At 40.5% G+C, this 17,712-nt stretch overlaps 2 protein-coding genes across 3 annotated transcripts; both read right to left on the bottom strand.

Annotated features, from left to right (window-relative positions):
- Positions 1-8,667: 8,667 nt before the first annotated feature.
- Positions 8,668-11,787, bottom strand: LOC112190938 (inactive TPR repeat-containing thioredoxin TTL3). Its single transcript, XM_024330455.2, has 5 exons — positions 10,303-11,787; positions 10,017-10,212; positions 9,672-9,844; positions 9,217-9,550; positions 8,668-9,128 (listed from the first exon to the last, which is right to left on the bottom strand). Exons 1-5 carry the CDS (start codon positions 11,283-11,285, stop codon positions 9,000-9,002), a joined length of 1,815 nt encoding a protein of 604 aa, XP_024186223.1. The 5' UTR covers positions 11,286-11,787; the 3' UTR covers positions 8,668-8,999.
- A 512-nt stretch (positions 11,788-12,299) lies between these two features.
- LOC112190939 (protein SCO1 homolog 2, mitochondrial) lies at positions 12,300-16,752 on the bottom strand. 2 transcript variants are annotated; one of them, XM_024330458.2, is made up of 8 exons: positions 16,395-16,752; positions 15,595-15,727; positions 15,320-15,398; positions 13,545-13,745; positions 13,370-13,459; positions 13,131-13,263; positions 12,916-13,039; positions 12,300-12,618 (listed from the first exon to the last, which is right to left on the bottom strand). In XM_024330458.2, the coding sequence occupies exons 1-7, from the start codon at positions 16,466-16,468 to the stop codon at positions 12,919-12,921; spliced, it is 831 nt and encodes a 276-aa protein (XP_024186226.1). In that variant the 5' UTR covers positions 16,469-16,752; the 3' UTR covers positions 12,300-12,618; positions 12,916-12,918. The 2 variants fall into 2 exon arrangements, with proteins under 2 accessions (XP_024186226.1, XP_024186225.1); XM_024330457.2 differs by lacking the exon at positions 12,300-12,618 and having other exon boundaries at positions 12,694-13,039; positions 16,395-16,749.
- Between the last annotated feature and the right edge of the window lie 960 nt (positions 16,753-17,712).

The following is a 17,712-nucleotide window of genomic DNA, read 5'->3' as shown; positions in this document are numbered from 1 at the left end:
GTAATTTGTGACTCAACATACTACTCCAGAGGCGTTAGAGATACATAGAGTGCACACAACATGCATTAGCGTCCTAAAAAGAAATTATTGTAAAAGACTATACTAAAATATAATTAATGGAGAAGGGCCAAAACTCAAATCCCAACTAGGATAGCCACAAAAGAAAAGTCCACCCAAGGCCCATCAGCCTGGTCCGGTCCAATCCACATGCTCCATCTCATCCCCGTTGTACAAACAGCCAAGCCAAGCTCAGTCCGCCACACGCTAGCACGACATGCACCGCCTTGATCCGCGACGCCACGATCTCTCACTACCTGTGACCCACATTGCCACCGGCCACGTCGCTACAACCCACTCCACCAAGGAGAAAAACCAGCCCTGATCCAGGTCCTCACACCACATACTACTGTCGAGTCAAACCCGTGGCACCGTCGACCAATAAAACCTTCATCAGGGCTCAATTACCGGCTCTGTTAGCACAACCACCGCCTCGCACCATCCCAGCCAAAACCATTCGACAAACCCTGAGTAACACCCCATCTGATGGAACCCCATGAGCAATAGCCATCAATACTCGTCCGGTAGCAGATCCCAGCCCGTGCTTCCGGGCACTGTCGGACAAGGACGATTTCTCATAATCGAAAGTACGGCCTTTAGGGTTTTCTCGAGGAGAGAGAGAACCATAGAGAGTTTACAAGTAAAGTAAAAAAAAATCTGAGATTATCTATTCTTCTCCAATTTGAGGTATATATACTGATATAAGTGGTATTCTAATAGGAAACAATCTTCTTATAATTACAGGGTATAAATGACCATAACTATATAATAAATCAATTACGTAAATAAAGAAATAATCTCTACAGCGATTCAACATATAAAAGTGCCAAGAGCCTCACAACGGCTAGAATAAACTGTGAAGGAAAAGTATTCAATCAGCACATACAATTGAATGAAGGTTAAATATATAGCCGATCAAATCTAATGGTTCGACCGTCCTACTAGAGATCATGTGCTTCTCTAATTATATCTCATCACAGTAATTAGAACCACCGTTGAAAAGAACTAGCTAGAAAAAGTCGTCGCTCTCTCTCTCTAAACCAGAGCTAGGGTTAGGGTTTTTTCTTTGAAACTTTCAAGAGATTTTCATGATGACCTCTGTTGATGCTATGGTTGCACGTTTGACTTCCTCCCTCACACTCGCAGAGGTGAAGAAGCAAGTTGATATGCGCCCAACTAAAGGGAAAGGATTACGATAGGCTGATGTTTTCATGGTGGGGAAATTGTTGACTGCAAGAGAATTCAAGGTTTGTTCTTTTTTTGGGGATGTTTCGCAATGCATAGAGGGTGAATGGGAGTCTACAGGTGGAGGAGGCAAAGGGCCAAAGGGTGTTGTTTATGTTCTCAGATCCATCTGATCTGGAGTGAGTATGGCGAGGAGCGCCGTTGGGTTTTAATCGGGCCCCGGTGGCGTTGGCCATGTATGATGATGGTGTTTCTCCTGTGGAACAAGTACCTCTGGTGAAAGGCTCATACTGGATAACACTGTTGGGTATTCCTCCTGCATTCAGATCTGAAAGAATCATGATGATGATTGGTTATACTCTTGGTGATTTTCAGGAGATCGATAAGCCGGGGAAAAGGCCAGTAAGTATCGGATTCGAGTGGAGATTCCGTTTACTCGACCTTTGCCGCTGCAACATTGGTATTTGGTTGAAGATGAGGTGGAGTTCTTATGCAAATTCCACTACGACAAACTGTTTGGAAGATGTGGGGTGTGTGGGTTGATAACTCATGTTGGCTTACCGTGCTCGGGGCCAGCATTAGATGAGGAAGAGGAGGCAGAGCATACAGTGTTGGGTGACTAGCAGGCAGCGCCAGCGATGGCTGTGATCTAAGGTGGAAATACAGCCTCCAGTTCTGGGACAGGTCCAAGCAATAGTTGCAGGTTTAATGCAGCCATGCAAACTAGGTTTTCGGTGCAAGGCCAAACCCTAATTTTTTGAACTCATGTACCAAACTCCATCCCAGAACACTTCTTGCCTACTCCTGCCTTCAAACCACCCAGGAAAATCACCATCATGGAATTAGACACAAGTGACATGATGCTTGAATCGGTGACTGGTAAGCGGAGGGATCGTGGTCAGTTGGAGGTCACCATCTCGCCAAAGAAGGTGAAACTAAGCCTGGCAGTGGGAAAGAAGAATTTGCAGTTCAGTGATTTGATTCTGGTTCCGGTGGAACAAGACGTAGGTGGTGTTGCAAAGAAGAAAAAGAGGGGGAGGCCGGCGAGGAGCAAGAATAAGCTTCCATATGGTACTGTAAGCAAGACAAAGGCTACTAGGCTGGATGGTAAGGAGAGAAAGGAGAAGGTGGTGAAAACAAATCTGTTGGACAAGTTGAACGAGTTGGATGAAGGCCCTAGCTCTAACCCGAAAGGGAAGGAGCTTGTTATTGCTTAGTTGTTTTTATTTATGAGTCTTCTACGACGTTTCTAGCATCTTACATATACCACAATGGCGTGCCTGGCATGTAAGGGTTAGATGAATGATTTCCTTTCCTTAGAATGGCGAGGTTTTTTGTTTTTTACATAAGCTTGCTTAATGGGTGAGCGTCCCAGAGTCTTACTAGTTTGTATTAGCTTAGATAGGTTTTCATGGCTTGGTCGGGATTCTTATGTAAGTGTATTGTAGACTTTAGCTGTTTTGGCTATTGATCTAATACTATCAATTCCTTCTTCAAAAAAAAAAAAAAAAGGTTAAATATATAGTCACACACAATGACATATATATTTTCTCCGATTATTACAACATACAATGAAGATTTCTTACGAAGTAAACTGTAGACATCCCAAAAAAAAAAAAATGTCTCAAGCAGCGAACTTTGTAGCCGATATGGTATGACGGAAGGTCAAACTCACTACCTTAGGGCTGAATTCACTCTATGAAGATAAATCAATTTTATGCAAAGCTGAGGGCAATCTGTTAGTGTGAGTCATCATTCCCTATTAGGAATAGACTACAAGGGAATATATTGTTGTAACTACTTACCTTGTATATGTTGTGTAGTACAGTAGTACACAATAGTTGTAGTACGATTGTAATCTGTTTATATACACCACAGAATGGGTGTAATAATATATCAGAAAATTCATTCTCTATATCTCGTCTTATTTGACTTGGTGTCAGAGCAAAGATCCGAGAGGACTTTGTCTCTTATTTTCTACTTCCTAATTTCCTAGGTTGGGGAATTAATCCCATTGTTAGGGTTATTGTTTCTCCCATCATTGTCTCTCATCCAAGAACAACTATATTGTCTTCTTCTTAGACTTCAACATCATCAGATCAGCCACTTCCATCGATCAGACCGGCTTCGTCTCCAAAACTAGACCGCCGTCGTATTCATTGGTCAGATCCAGTCACCTTCTTCATGCAATAGATCCGGCATCAGACCAGATCGTTGTTCATTCCCCATCGAATCCAGTCGGCTTCGTCTTCAACCCGAAACCGCCGCCGTCATCTCTCATCAACCCAGATCGGCATCTTTCCCATTGAGTCCAGTCGGCTTCGTCTTCAGCCCGAAACCGCCGCTGTCATCTCTCATCAACCCAGATCGGCATCTTTCTTGGTTACCAGCCCAGAATCATCCCTCCTCCTCGATTTCCAGATCGGCATCAACGTTTTCTGTCTAGATCGGCGCTGATTCTTTCTGTCCAGATTGGCGTCTGCAACCAATCTTGACCAGACCTTCTACGACCCGGCCCGAGCTACAAGGTGACCCGTGCAACCAGTCGAACCCGGGTCAACCCGTGCAACAAGTCAACCCGACCCGACCCGTGTGCAACAGGTTAAAAAATAAAAAAAATAAAATAAAAATCTGCACGTTCTATCCTTATTCTTTTTAAGTATCTGTCTGTTTTTTCCGCTGCATATTTTGTGTGATTCTGCTGCTATATTGTTGCAATGGGTGGTGATGCTAGTGGAGGTCAAAGTTCTAAGCTCAATGAGGTCCAAAAGATTGAGGTTTCTGTTCGAAGTTCAGACGGTGGTTCTTTTGGGGGTCCAAAACTCAACGATACTAATTTCCGCACATGGAAGAAGATTATGTCTGTCCATCTTTGGGGCATACATAAGATGGGGCATGTGACTGGAACAACTAAAGCTCCTAGTGAGGAAGATGCAGATGCCTATGCTAAGTGGGAGGATGATGATGGATCGGTGATGGCTCTCTTATTCAAAGCCATGACTGACGATGTGCTACAGTTGGTGGAAGAGTGTGAGACTGCTGAAACAATATGGAAGACATTGGGGGATTTGTATACCAACGAGTCAGATTTTATACAGGTTCATGAATTGATGTGTAAAGCTGCTAGTATGCAACAAAATGAGCAACCAATAGTTGTGTATTTCACCAAGCTAAAGAATGTATGGGCTGAAATTGATCAGAAGCGTCCTTGCAAGATCAAGAATCAGGAAGATCTTGTATGGTGAAGGAGAAGGAGCTAGAAAGGGTTCATGTATTTCTGAGAGGGCTTGATGAGAAGCATAGCAGTGCCAAGGGAGAATTACTCAGAATGACAGACCCTCCTAGTTTGAACACAGCTTTTACATACATCTGTAAGGATGAGTCTCAACAGGAGAGTGTCAAACATGCACAGCTTGAAGTCTCTAGCTTAGCCATTCAGGCCAAGTCACCGGCACCTTTCCTTCAGCAGCAGAGTTCAGCCCCATTTCATCAGCAAGGTTCACCACAAGGCTTCACCAATCGCCCTCGTCCTCAATGTTCTTATTGCAACGACCTTGGGCATGTTCGGGAGACTTGTTGGAAGTTGAACCCACACCTTAAACCTAAAAGGCAAGGTTATCGTCCTAAGGCGAAAGCAGCTGCTGTTCAATTGGTCCAAGAACCGGATTTCTATGGAGTGGCAGACCAAGATCATCATACAACAGGTGGAGCTACCCCTACAGCCTCTATAGCTGGTCGAGGTAAAATTGGTATAGCTTTACAGATTTCTAACTTTGTTGATTCTGATACATGGATTATTGATTCTGGTGCATCCAATCATATGACTTATGACAAATCATATTTTACTGAATTGTCTTCCCCATCAGTGTCCTATGTAACCAATGCCAATGGTGAGGCTTTTCCTGTGTTAGGGTCAGGGTCAGTGCGTATTACTCCTACTTTAGAACTTCATAATGTGTTATATGTGCCTGACTTATCTCATCACTTGATATCTGTCCCACAATTGAACACTGAGTCTAAATGCTCTGTAACCTTTTATCCTATGTATGTGATTTTTCAAGATCTTCTCACCAGGGAGATAGTCGGTCGGGGGTATCTGAGGGGCAGGTTGTTCCATCTGGATCAGACATACGCAGAAGAGAAACCAAGCGCACAGTCCCGAGCCGCTTTGACTTCGACTTCTGATCAGCTAAGTGAGATTTGGTTGTGGCATTGCCGTTTAGGGCATCCATCTTTTAGTCTTATGAAGAAAACCATGCCTACTCTGTTTATTGGTGTGGATGAGTCAGTTTTACGTTGTGAAACATGTGTTTTGGCCAAGAGTCATCGTGCTACTTATTCTCCTAGTATTTCTAATAAAAGTGTTATTCCTTTTGAGTTGATTCATTCTGATGTTTGGGGACCTTCTAGAGAGCCTACTGTATCGGGTATGCGATATTTTGTGTTGTTTATTGATGATTGTACAAGATTGTCATGGGTTGCTCTTCTTAAAACCAAAGATGAAGTCTTCCCTACTTTTCAAACCTTTCGTAATCTTGTTCAAACACAATATCATAGCACCATTAAAGTCCTTCGTTCTGACAATGGGGGGGAGTATGTTAATCATGTGTTCCAAGAGTTTTTTACAATCCATGGGATTGTTCACCAAACCACGTGTCCACAAACCCCAGAACAGAATGGAGTGTCCGAACGGAAAAACCGTCATTTACTTGATATGGCTCGTGCCCTTCTTTTTAGTGCTCATATGCCTAAGTATCTTTGGGGCGATGCTATACATGCTTCCTCTCATCTTATCAATCGTCTTCCATCCAGTGTCCTTCAGGGCAAAATTTCATTTGAGGTTCTCGCCTCTCATGTCTCTTTACCATCCTTTCACAATCTTCCAGCTTGTGTTTTTGGTTGTGTTGCCTTTGTCCATGTACCAAAAAATCAGAGGTCTAAGTTGGATGCCCAGGCCCTTAAGTGTGTGTTTGTTGGCTACGGAGGTCATCAGAAGGGGTACAAGTGCTATCATCCACCAACCAGCAAGTATTATGTCACTATGGATGTTACTTTCTTTGAAGACATGAGTTATTTCTCCTCTTCAGATACAGCTCTTCAGGTGGAGAATTCATATTTTGAAGAGCTATATCATGGAGAGGGGGAGGAATCAGAGGGAGAAGGAGCAGACACACAGCCAGGAGGTATTTTGACGGATCCGGTTGAAACTATTAGCTCGCCGCCTCCAGCAGCAGAAGCACCAGTTCCCATCACTCAAAATGAGGTTGAAGACACAACTACCCCTCCTGCTATCGCTTCTACCCCTGACCCACAGCTTCCTGGTACTGAAGATCGCCCATTTGAGGTATGTCCATCCACTGATACTAGTAGTAGTGAGTCTAATGTTGAGCAATATGTGTTACCCCATAGGACCACTCGAGGTCAATCGGCCAAAAGATATGAACCTACTCTTATTGCCAAATAAACATATCCAGTAGCCAACTATATGTCCACTAGGAGGTTGTCTAAGTCATATGAATCATTTGTGAATCAAATATCTGCTGTATCAGTACCTAACAAAGTGCAAGATGAGTTGGGGGATCCAAAGTGGAGGAAGGCTATGGATGAAGAGATAGAGGCGTTGCAGAAGAACAGTACGTCACAACTTGTGCCTCCACCACAAGGAAAGAAGGCTGTAGGCTATCGTTGGGTGTTTACCGTGAAGCATAATGCAGATGGATCAGTGAATCGATACAAAGCACGTCTTGTAGCAAAGGGATTTACTCAGATGTATGGTATAGACTATGATGAAACTTTTGCTCCTGTTGCCAAGATGAATACTATTCGGGTTCTGCTCTCGTTCGCTGCTAGTTTAAACTGGCCACTCTGACAGTTTGATGTCAATAATGCATTTCTTCATGGAGAGTTAGCCGAGGAAGTATACATGAGCCTCCCACCAGGGTATGTAGTTGCTTCTCCTAGTGAGTTTGTATGCAAATTGAGAAAGTCTCTGTATGGTCTCAAACAGTCACCCCGTGCTTGGTTTGAAAGATTTTCACAATTCATGCGGAAGGTTGGTTACAAGCAGAGCAACTCAGACCATACCTTGTTTCTCAAGCATCAACAGGGGAAGGTAACAGCTCTAATTATCTATGTGGATGATATGGTAATCACTGGTAATGACACTGTTAAGATAGATAGACTGCAGAGACAGCTAGCCTCTGAGTTTGAGATGAAGGACTTGGGTGAGCTTAAGTACTTCTTAGGAATTGAGGTAGCCAAGGGGAGAGAAGGAATCTATCTGTGCCAGAGGAAGTATGTTCTTGACTTGCTGACAGAGACAGGTTTTTGGATTGCAGACCTATTGACACTCCTATTGAGCAGAATCATGGCCTAGCTAAGTATCCAGATCAGGTACCTACTGATCGAGCTCGCTATCAGAGGTTAGTTGGGCGCTTGATTTATTTGGCTCATACCAGACCAGACGTTGCGTATGCAGTGAGCATAGTGAGTCAATTTATGCATAATCCGAGTGAAAGTCACATGGATGCTGTTATGTGAATTCTGAAGTACTTGAAGTCAGCTCCAGGTAGGGGAGTGCTATTTTCTAAACACAACAACATTCTTGAGGTTTGTGGCTTCACAGATGCAGATTGGGCTGGAAATATCACAGATAGGAGGTCGACATCAGGTTACTTTACCTTTGTGGGAGGTAATTTGGTTACATGGAAGAGTAAGAAACAGAAAGTTGTGGCACGTTCTAGTGTTGAGGCCGAGTATAGAGGTATGGCTCACGAAGTGTGTGAATTGTTGTGGCTGAGAAATCTGTTACGTGATCTGGGTTTCATACTCAAAAGTTCCATGCAGTTTTATTGTGACAACAAGGCAGCTATTGACATATCACAGAATCCAGTACAGCATGATCGTACTAAGCATGTGGAGGTTGATCGTCACTTTATAAAGGAGAAGCTAGATGCCAAAATCATTAGCTTTCATTTTGTTCCAACTGAAGAGCAACTTGCAGATGTACTTACCAAAGGAGTTTCCAGGAAGGCGTTTTATGACTCACTAAGCAAGTTGGGCATGGTTGATGTATATGCGCCAACTTGAGGGGGAGTGTTAGTGTGAGTCATCATTCCCTATTAGGAATAGACTACAAGGGAATATATTGTTGTAACTACTTACCTTGTATATGTTGTGTAGTCCAGTAGTACACAATAGTTGTAGTACAATTGTAATCTGTTTATATACACCACAGAATGGGTGTAATAATATATCAGAAAATTCATTCTCTATATCTCGTCTTATTTGACTCAATCTTCCACCAAAATATCGATGCCAACCAAGGTATTTGATCGAGGTCATACTTGGGGCTGATCTTACAAACAAATACCAAAAACATGGAGTTCAAATTGATCTTTAAAGTAGTAGCATCTATGCTTGGTATGACAAACGACTCAAGATTTCTTTCAAGTATATTTTCACATTGTTTATAAGCAGTATCAAATACATCTTCCCAGAAATAATTGCAGAATGACAATTATACATAAACAAACTGGGTAACGTATTTGGGTTACGGTATGTTAACCGCCACTATTCAATTCTCTCTGAAAAAAAAACATCCATTTTCACCTTTCCGCCTCGAACTTCTGTGCTTCTTCGCTCGAGCTCAAGATCAGTACAATTTGCGGAAGGGCAGTTTTGTTTCCTGACTGTTGCCTCCTAACTTAGTTGTGCACATTGGCTTGTTTCTATCCTCTACGTCTGCATCTCTCTTGCTATGCCTCACCTCGCTTTTTCTTGAGCTGTGTCCGCACCTCAGACAAAGCACGTTTTATCTCCTCATCATCTGGTGTTTGCTTGATCAAAATCTCATAGTCCTGTAATGAAGCATCCCATTTTCCCAACTACATGATACATCATCATAGCAAAAGTAATTAATCACAAATAACCTTAGAAAAGATGTGGAATAATGAGTAACTGCAAGTTGTTCACCTTGGCATTGCAATCTGCTCTTCTTAGTCTGGCCTTGCTGTAAGAAGGACGCACATTAAGTGCAGCTGTACAGTCCTCAATTGCTTGGTCAAACTGGCCAAGTTTGGACCGACAAGCAGCGCGGTTGCATAACAACACTGAGTTATAAGGGTCCTGCTCAAGTCCCTCCCCATATGCAACACAAGCCTCTGAGAATCTTGATGTCTTGAATAGCTCATTACCCTTTGATCGCGCTCCTGCAACAGCTCTAGCCTTCCTCATGACCATGTTTGCTTCCTTGTTGTTTGAGTCAAGACGGGATGCTCGTTGAGCTGCCTCCAATGCATCGTCGATTCTGTCAAAGCATTAGGCATTAGATACCAGATTGAACAATGATTGGACTAAGCCAGGCGCATTTCATCTTCTTTTAATAATGCACAATGACTAGAATGACTAGCATAAAACATGATATATACCTTCCAGCACACATGTCAACCTGAGCCCTTGTTACTAACATACTCGCGTTACTAATAGGACCGAAGTATTTAGTGCAAGCATCCACCCCAAAGTTTGGACCCCTGGATAAAGCCTCATCTGCTTCTTGGTGCCTATGGACCTTCAGCAAGGCCTCGGCTTGCAAAGAAAATATCTTTAAAGAGTAACAAACAAAACAAGGATTCACGTTAGTATGGTGTGCAAGTGTATGTGCATATATGTACATAGTTTTGAATACAGATATGATTTTCACCCATTAAATCTGATATTATGGACGATTGATATGTAATTGTAATAAAGATGAGTTTGAAATTTAGTAGGCTGACCTGTGGTGCTGAATCTGCACCAGCTGCTATAACGTTTTGTGTTTCCTTGATCAAGGTGTTCCAATCTCTTAACCTACGAGCCTCTGTGCACTTGTTCAGAAGAGCCTGAAGAGATCTCACTTTAGCCAAGTCCTCTTGATCAGCCTCTGGTCCAGAATGTTTATAGTGATATGTAGCTTTTTCAGCTTCCCCTAATCTGTATGCACCACATGTATAACACATGTATTTTAATAACAACTAGCGTAACATATAATATTGAATTGTATGCAGTGTAATTAGTTTGTACCTAATGTATAAGGTTGCAAGACGATGGTGAGCCCTATGATAATGAGGTTCAATCCGAATGGCTTCTCTGCACTCAAAAATTGCCTCAAGAATTTGACCAAGAGCAGTTAATGCAGCACTCTTGTTGCTCCTATATGAAGCCTTATCGGGGTCAATAGAAATTGCGGCGTCATACAAAGACAGAGCCTCTTCAAATCTTCCATTCTTGTAATCCTCATTGCCCATAATCTTCAGTGTCTCGGGGTCCATCCTTGTTGATAATGCGCGACAAAATGAAGTAGGCTGATTTTGCGAACTTGGTTTTTTATCTTCTTTAGGAGCACTACTCTTCCCTACATTTCCATTCATCATCATTGGGGTTTCTTCTCTTGCTGTCTTTGGAAGGTAATCCAGCACGTTATTTGAGTTCGCATTTCCACCACCGCCTCCACCACCTCCTGTTCTCAAGTTACCCAGGTTACCAAAAAGCATCACATTGCCGGATGAAGCTCTAACGAATGTGCTACTCCCTTTTGATTTCTGGTGATCAGTAATCATGCTATCAAGCTCACCAGACAACCCAACTGCTTCCTTGGGAACCCTTTTGCCTTGATTAACATAACCTTGACTCGGAGCCATTCTCATTGCTCCTTGTTGGCCTTGGCCTGGACGTGAAACCATGGCTCCAGCTTCCTGAGGTGGCTTGGTACTTCTACCCTGATTTTGATGTGGCTGTGTAGGGGGCGCTCTGTTACTATATTGAGATGGTTTTGTGACGGGTTTTGATGAAGATTCTGATCCATTAGCCGATGACATGTCAAGAAATGATGCCTCATCGGAGCCACCACGCCGCCTTCTAGAGTTACCACTTGGTGTTTTCACAAACTGATTGCCACTGACGGGAAGGGAGCCCGTGGAAGTTGTTCTTCTTGGCCAAAAACTGCTCCGTCCAAACACAGCATTCAAAATGCCGCAACCTGATTTCTTCTCCGGCGACTCTCCCATTTTGGTAATTATGTTGCTTCAAGTCCGAGAAAATGGGGGCGATTGCTTGCATACCATTAAGATTACCTAGAGAAGAACATCAGGTGCACGTGGTAAAAGAAAACAGATTTGTTAAGAGTTCAAAAGGATCCAACAGAAAAATCCAGATTGAACCCCAGATCACATTTTGGAAAGAAAAGGCCAAGAAAAATTTAAAATGAACAAAAAAAATGAGAGAGGACTCAGGAGATGGTTTTCATGGTCCTCCTGGTTTTGGAGTGGCTATGCTTAATTGTAAGAAACAATGGTCTCCTACTTGATTTCTCTCTGCTTTGTGCAGAAGAGATATGACCTTGAATTATTGCATGATCAAAATTACGGACCGGAAGGAAATGACGACGACTAATGGCAGATTGGCAGGAAAAGAGAATTAAAAAAATAAAATAAAGATTTGGGTGATGAATCTTTTGTTTCTGTTTCTGGTTTTGTTTTTTCTTTTTCTCATTTTTTTTTTTTTTTTTCTTTCTTTCGTTTCTTTGTGTGGTGCAGATGTGGAAGCACAAGACCCGGTCTTTTGTTAAATGTTGATCTCTAGAATTTTAGAAATGAAAATGACTGAGACTGACTCACACCAACCCTCTTGTCAATCTGTCATGGCCTTTTTTTTTCTTTTCTTAGAGGAGGGCACGTCTCTATTGGTTTTTAGCATTCCACATATGAAGCCAGCTGCGCACACCTAAAATATTAACAAAGATATGTAAACAAAATGCAGTTAAAGGTTTGAAAAAAAGACATGGCTTCATTATAGCTGCCCCTAAATGGTTGCCTTGACTCTGAAGCAACCTTTCAAATTTGATCGAAATCAAAAAGGGAATAAGAAGTTCAGATTCTCTCCTTATGTAATTGAAACACAAAAGAATAAGGAGTTTCATATGAAAAATGATGATAGGGGCAGCATATCAAATTAATAAATCTAACCAAACCCCATATTGGAACAGGGAAGTGAAGGCAGCTTCAGATTGTTAAACAGCTTGAAGGCCAAATTTTGCAGTCAAAGAAGAGAACCAGAGTTAATCTACGTGAGACCAGGCCTTTGGTAATTCTTTGAAGCATGGGAATTGGGAAGCATCTATCCCGTGTAATGGCTCCAATGTATATAAAGAAAAAACGATGCAGTTATATAAAATGATGAGATTATCTTTGGCTAAGATAACCGACTCATTCTCAGACTCCAGTTATGTAGTTGAAAGTTATGCTGGAAACCAGCTTCATGGATGCTTCCATTTTCTTCAGCTACCACAACAAATCAGTCATTAACTGAGAATTTATTGCTCCCCAGTGCAATAGATACATCCTGCGAATTATGTTATGTCAAAGACTTGAAAATGACAATATATTTGTCTACAGAAAATGAGGTTGACAATAGATGTGAAACGAATCCCAAGCATTTTTCAAATTGAAACTCAAAATTTTCATGTATTCTTGCCTGATGAATATTCGAACCAATAAACTAAACACATTCTAAAAGATTCCTATATCACTGCTTAGTCAAGAGTGGTATTTGAATTCTGTCATATCTATTAACTGTGTGAAAGAGAGAGAAAGGAACGTAAAAAGGAAAAGTAAAAATCTCCATTACACTAGGCGAAACCTTTCAGTCCTTAAGTTGAGGTTCTCTTGACTTGAGCTCCTTTAGTATCGCTTCTGACAGTTCCTCTGCATTGTACTCTACACCAAAGCATCTCACAACTTCCATGTTTGGACTCATCAAATACCTGCATGTTAATAAAAATTAAAAAAATACATATCCAATTACGCTAATCTGTGAGAAAAATGATAGGAAAAATGTTTTAGCCAGTGGCTCACATGTTGTGGGAAGACTCAACGAGATAATCATCCCCATCTTCTTCAATCTTTCTGAAATAAACACGATATTCCTGAGCCATCTGTCTTATAGCTGTTACAGGTCCTGTTAGCCCTAGAATGTTTGATTCAAACTCTGCAGTTCATGGGTGTGGGGAAGCCAAAAGAAAGTATTAGACAAACCATCTGTTTAAATTATTAGTCTATAACATAAGAAATATTGAACAGAAGGAGAATGGAACCTTTAAGGTAGGCACGCAGTTGAGAAGGGGTATCACGTTGTGGATCAATTGTAACAAATACTGGTAGAACTTTGAGATTATGTCTTGATTCTGGTACCCAGTAAAACTCATATCATATAAGTGACTGAAACTTGAAATAGTTTTCAACTATGAATTACTAATCGAAGTACCAAACCTAGAATGTTTATGGCCTTGGCCATAATCTGGACTTGCTCTGGTCCAACATCAGGAGAGGAAGTATATCCAAAATAGAGTACCGCCCAGTTGCCGCGAAGATTTTTCTCAGTAACGGTACGATTCTCTGTGTCCTCTAAAGTAAATGGACCACCAATTATAGGTCCCTTGAGATTATTTACACACGAGCAGTTATCCTGGCCTGCAATAAATAGAGAAGCGGTAAAAAAAGGATGGCAATTGTTTACACTCAGATCCCAATTCACCGAAGTTTTAACTGAATTAAGAAAATCAATTGATCAGTATGACAAACTTAAAATGGGTCGAAGGTTGGTGCAATGTGTTAAACTTAGCCTTCAAGATCATATAAGGTTGCTATGTGCATTTTAGTCATCATTAGAAAGTTACTTACTATCCCAAAACACTGGCAGTCCTAACTCTGGGCATTACTCCAATGAAATTTGCAACCTAGTAATATATCCTACTATCCATCACGTAACACCTACATTCTTTAGGTGCGTATTTCCCTTCCCACAAGTCAACCATTCTGGTACCCATAGTTACTCATGAAACCCTCTATCTGGTAGACACTGCAAAGAATTGAGTACTACACATATTGCCTCAGCCAAAGCTGGATATAATGAAAAGACTATTCCTCTGAATACTAGTTACACCCCAAGCATGGCATCTAAAGATTTCTCAAGTGGAAACTCTGAACCATGAAGATAGCTCATGTTCCCTCAATGTTTCATGCCTGTTGACCAGGCACAAGGAAAATTACCAGCTTTAATCTTGATAAAAAAAAAAATCACAGTCATCCCTCAATCAATGCCAAATTATCGTACCAACTTCATCAATGTGTTGTACAATTAAGCTTAATAACAGATTCATACTATAATGATTATGCAGCTCAATAGAATTCTGTGATTTCTTTCATAATCATTATACTCAAATGATTATCCAATTGCCAACAAAATAACAATAATAAATAAAATAAAACTCAGATGCATCTCTACAAATTTACCAATAATATCATCAACAGAAGTAATTGATTTGGGACTATGGAATTCTCTGCTTCCACATTCATTAACGTACAAAAGGGCAACTTTGAAAAAGAAATCAATTAGACAGTAACAGTAGTAACAATTTCAGGATAGCAAATGTTTGACTCATATGTCAAAAATCCCACTGGATGCAAAAGCAACTAACCCAAAGGGTAAAAGACGCAGTCCTGCATGATGAAATATTTGACATGACATGAAAAAATTTGTCTTTACGTCTGTAAATCAAGAAATAAACCTCAACAATATACATCATACAAAACTATCTATAATGAAGTACCCTCCTGAGAAAATAGAATACAGAGCATCTCCTCAACAGTTCAGATAAGCAGTCTAATTACATTGCCTTTTAACTAAATCTTTAGATAACCAGTATTATAAGGATTTGAAACTGGAGCCTCTAGACTGATCATACGAACTCTTTTACTTTCCAAATGTGTTTACAGTCAGAAGCAAAGATTCTTAGACCATTCAAACAAGCTCTCTTGGAATGAGAATACAAGTACAGATTAGATTGAATACCATTTTTATCCAAATGAATATTTTAATTTTGCCTAATGGAACAAAATGAAGAGGAAGAACAAGAAGACCAAATTGATATAATAAGACCATAAATTGCTAAAAGTATTCACTATCATGAAGTTTGCAGATTCCAACTTTAATGAAATAAAATCCAGATATTTAGTACTCTAACATCACAGATTGAAAGTAGTACCTTTCGTTACTACTCTCCTCTCATCATTATAATGAATGAAAGCTGCCAACCCAGCAAATCCTAGTAGAGTAGCAGCCGGCTGTAGAAAAAGTATATGAATATGACCAACAATCTAGATTCTAGACAAAACAGAACAAAAATGAGAGATCTAAAAAAAGGAGAACATGAGAATATGAGATGATGCTTATTGTTCATCATGTCTGTAAATGTGCACCTCCAGAACAAGACACAGATAGCAATACTAGTAAGAAAATGAAAAGAGGAAGGCAACATACAAAGATGAAAGAACCCCGAGAGGGAGAAGGTGGTGTATCTACTGGTGTTGAAGTACTGATATCTGTTCTCCCACTAGCACGTTTCGATGAATTTGCATAATTTCGAGACTGAATTCTCTTAGATGGGGCAGACCTACAGCAGACACAAGGGGTTCAATAGAAATCCGGATAGTGAAAACCATGAATCAAAACTTTAAACAGATCCCCAATTGCGCTCAAGAGTATATCTGATGCTTGCCAAAAGGATCATTCTGACATTGAGCACTCATCGCTCCACAATTTCCGCATATAACCAGAAATTACCCATTTTGGATTTTCAGGAGCCTCAAACACAAACCCCAGTATACTTCAATGAAACATAAAAAACAAAAACTCCAATTTCCAGAAATCCTATACAAACATCCATTGGTAAACCAGAAAACAGCCAGTATCACATAGTTAACATGTCCTTCGACACCCAAAAATATATTAGTTTTTCAATGTGAGACATTTCGCACCAGACACAGAACATGCCCTGCAAAACCAACTTGCAAGAACAGTCCCCAAGAGCACACATACACTACTCCAACTCTCCAAGATATCTACTTTTTTGGGTTACAACAAACATATATATACCAATATTCAAATCAATGCAAAACCAAATTCAGAATTGCAATCTAATCAGCATAACATGAACCCAACAAGTTGAAACCGAGTGATTCAAGATAAAAGATTGAATCTTGAGAGACCCAACAGCACTAATGGGTAGTGAAACTAGTCAAGAAACGAAGATTCTAGAGGGGTTTTAGAGTGTTCTTTACCTCCTGAGTAGATTTAAAGCCTCCTTTGAACGGTGTTTGAAGGAAAAGAAACAGAAGCGAGAAATGGGCATCATTCCTTAGGAAAATTGCTTCACTAGAAAACGAGCTCTGTGAATTGCTCTTTTGAGCCAAAACCAATGTCGGTTTTGTAGGACGCTAAAACCCTCAAAAGACCAAAACCTTTTCCCTCCGTACTCTGATGAATTGCCTTCTTTGTCAATATAAACCCCTCCCAAGAAATTCCGACCTTGTTTCAACCGTCTGATCTGATGACTAATAGACTTTAATTTGTTTTTGGAAATAAAGCTTTGTGGATATTTAAGATAATGATTTTATGTTTAGAAATTAAAAAAGAGACCTTGGAGTGCACTCCAAGATCGTCCTAAATTTATGGTTCTCTACAATTTGGTTCTAGATATGGCATTCTTCAAAAACCTTTGAATTTGACTATTTGAGAGAGGAAAGTAATAAACTAATTCTGTTGATTATTGTTGTGTGATGGGTGCTTAAGTGTTTGGCCAAATATTACAATAGCACAATTTGTTTGCCACATAGGGTGATTTCGTTTCATATGGAATGGGCCGCAGGTCATGTCCGAGTTAGTGAACATCTTTGGTTTGAAGCCAGAAGGAGATGTGTAATTTTACTCTTTAGTATATATTGTAGTTTGTTTTTCTCGCAAATCCACGTCAACTGTAAATTCCTTGTGCCAAACTGCCACCATTTATGCATGTTATACCTACGAGGCTACGATTCATGCATGCTATATCGGGATCTGTTTCAAGCGTGTGTGAAAGGTGTTAACTGTCTTGCAATAAGGTATATCTTAGAAGAGAATGTTATAGATGTTTTATTCTCTTTAAATGCATGTAAGTTAGACAACACGTCGACACATGTTCATTGGCAGCACAACGAAGTTGAACATTCTCTTCTAATAAATAGCCCTTCTGGGCCTCAGGATACTTGCCTACTGTTCCCTCGTAAACTGGTAATGGCTCTGAAGCAACGTACTATGACTAACCCCAGATCAAAGATGTACCACCATTATCTATATATAATAAAGAACAACACTTCATTATCTATATATAATAAAGAACAACACTTCAAATGATTTCAGTGCTATTACTGGTCAATTACTCGATCACTTCAAACATCTTGAGCTACACTTTTGAATGATGTGTCAGTGATATTTGCGATTATTTGCATGAGGATGATGCTAAATCTCTGTTATTTACTTAACTCCGTGTTTTTTGGTGGGGTGGAAGAGAAAATCAAAAGGCAGCAAAAGCTCCAACTTAAAGTAACCCTAAACGATCAA

The sequence above is a fragment of the Rosa chinensis genome, chromosome 2, assembly GCF_002994745.2.
Source record: "Rosa chinensis cultivar Old Blush chromosome 2, RchiOBHm-V2, whole genome shotgun sequence".
NCBI classification, from domain to species: Eukaryota; Viridiplantae; Streptophyta; class Magnoliopsida; order Rosales; family Rosaceae; genus Rosa; species Rosa chinensis.
The sequence above is the reverse complement of the archived record's forward strand: the minus strand, read 5'-3'. Positions and strand labels throughout refer to the sequence as shown.

What these genes read in the sequence shown, in the direction of transcription:
- LOC112190938 (XM_024330455.2), bottom strand. Translation starts at nt 11,285, where the DNA reads ATGGGAGAGTCGCCGGAGAAGAAATCAGGTTGCGGCATTTTGAATGCT. An exon ending in CTTGCAACCTTATACATTAG is followed by an intron (nt 10,213 to 10,302) that starts GTACAAACTAAT and finishes TGGTGCATACAG; the next exon opens with ATTAGGGGAAGCTGAAAAAG. An exon ending in GTGCAGATTCAGCACCACAG is followed by an intron (nt 9,845 to 10,016) that starts GTCAGCCTACTA and finishes TACTCTTTAAAG; the next exon opens with ATATTTTCTTTGCAAGCCGA.
- LOC112190939 (XM_024330458.2), bottom strand. Translation starts at nt 16,468, where the DNA reads ATGATGCCCATTTCTCGCTTCTGTTTCTTTTCCTTCAAACACCGTTCA. An exon ending in GCTTTAAATCTACTCAGGAG is followed by an intron (nt 15,728 to 16,394) that starts GTAAAGAACACT and finishes TGTCTGCTGTAG; the next exon opens with GTCTGCCCCATCTAAGAGAA. An exon ending in ACTGCGTGCCTACCTTAAAG is followed by an intron (nt 13,264 to 13,369) that starts GTTCCATTCTCC and finishes CATGAACTGCAG; the next exon opens with AGTTTGAATCAAACATTCTA.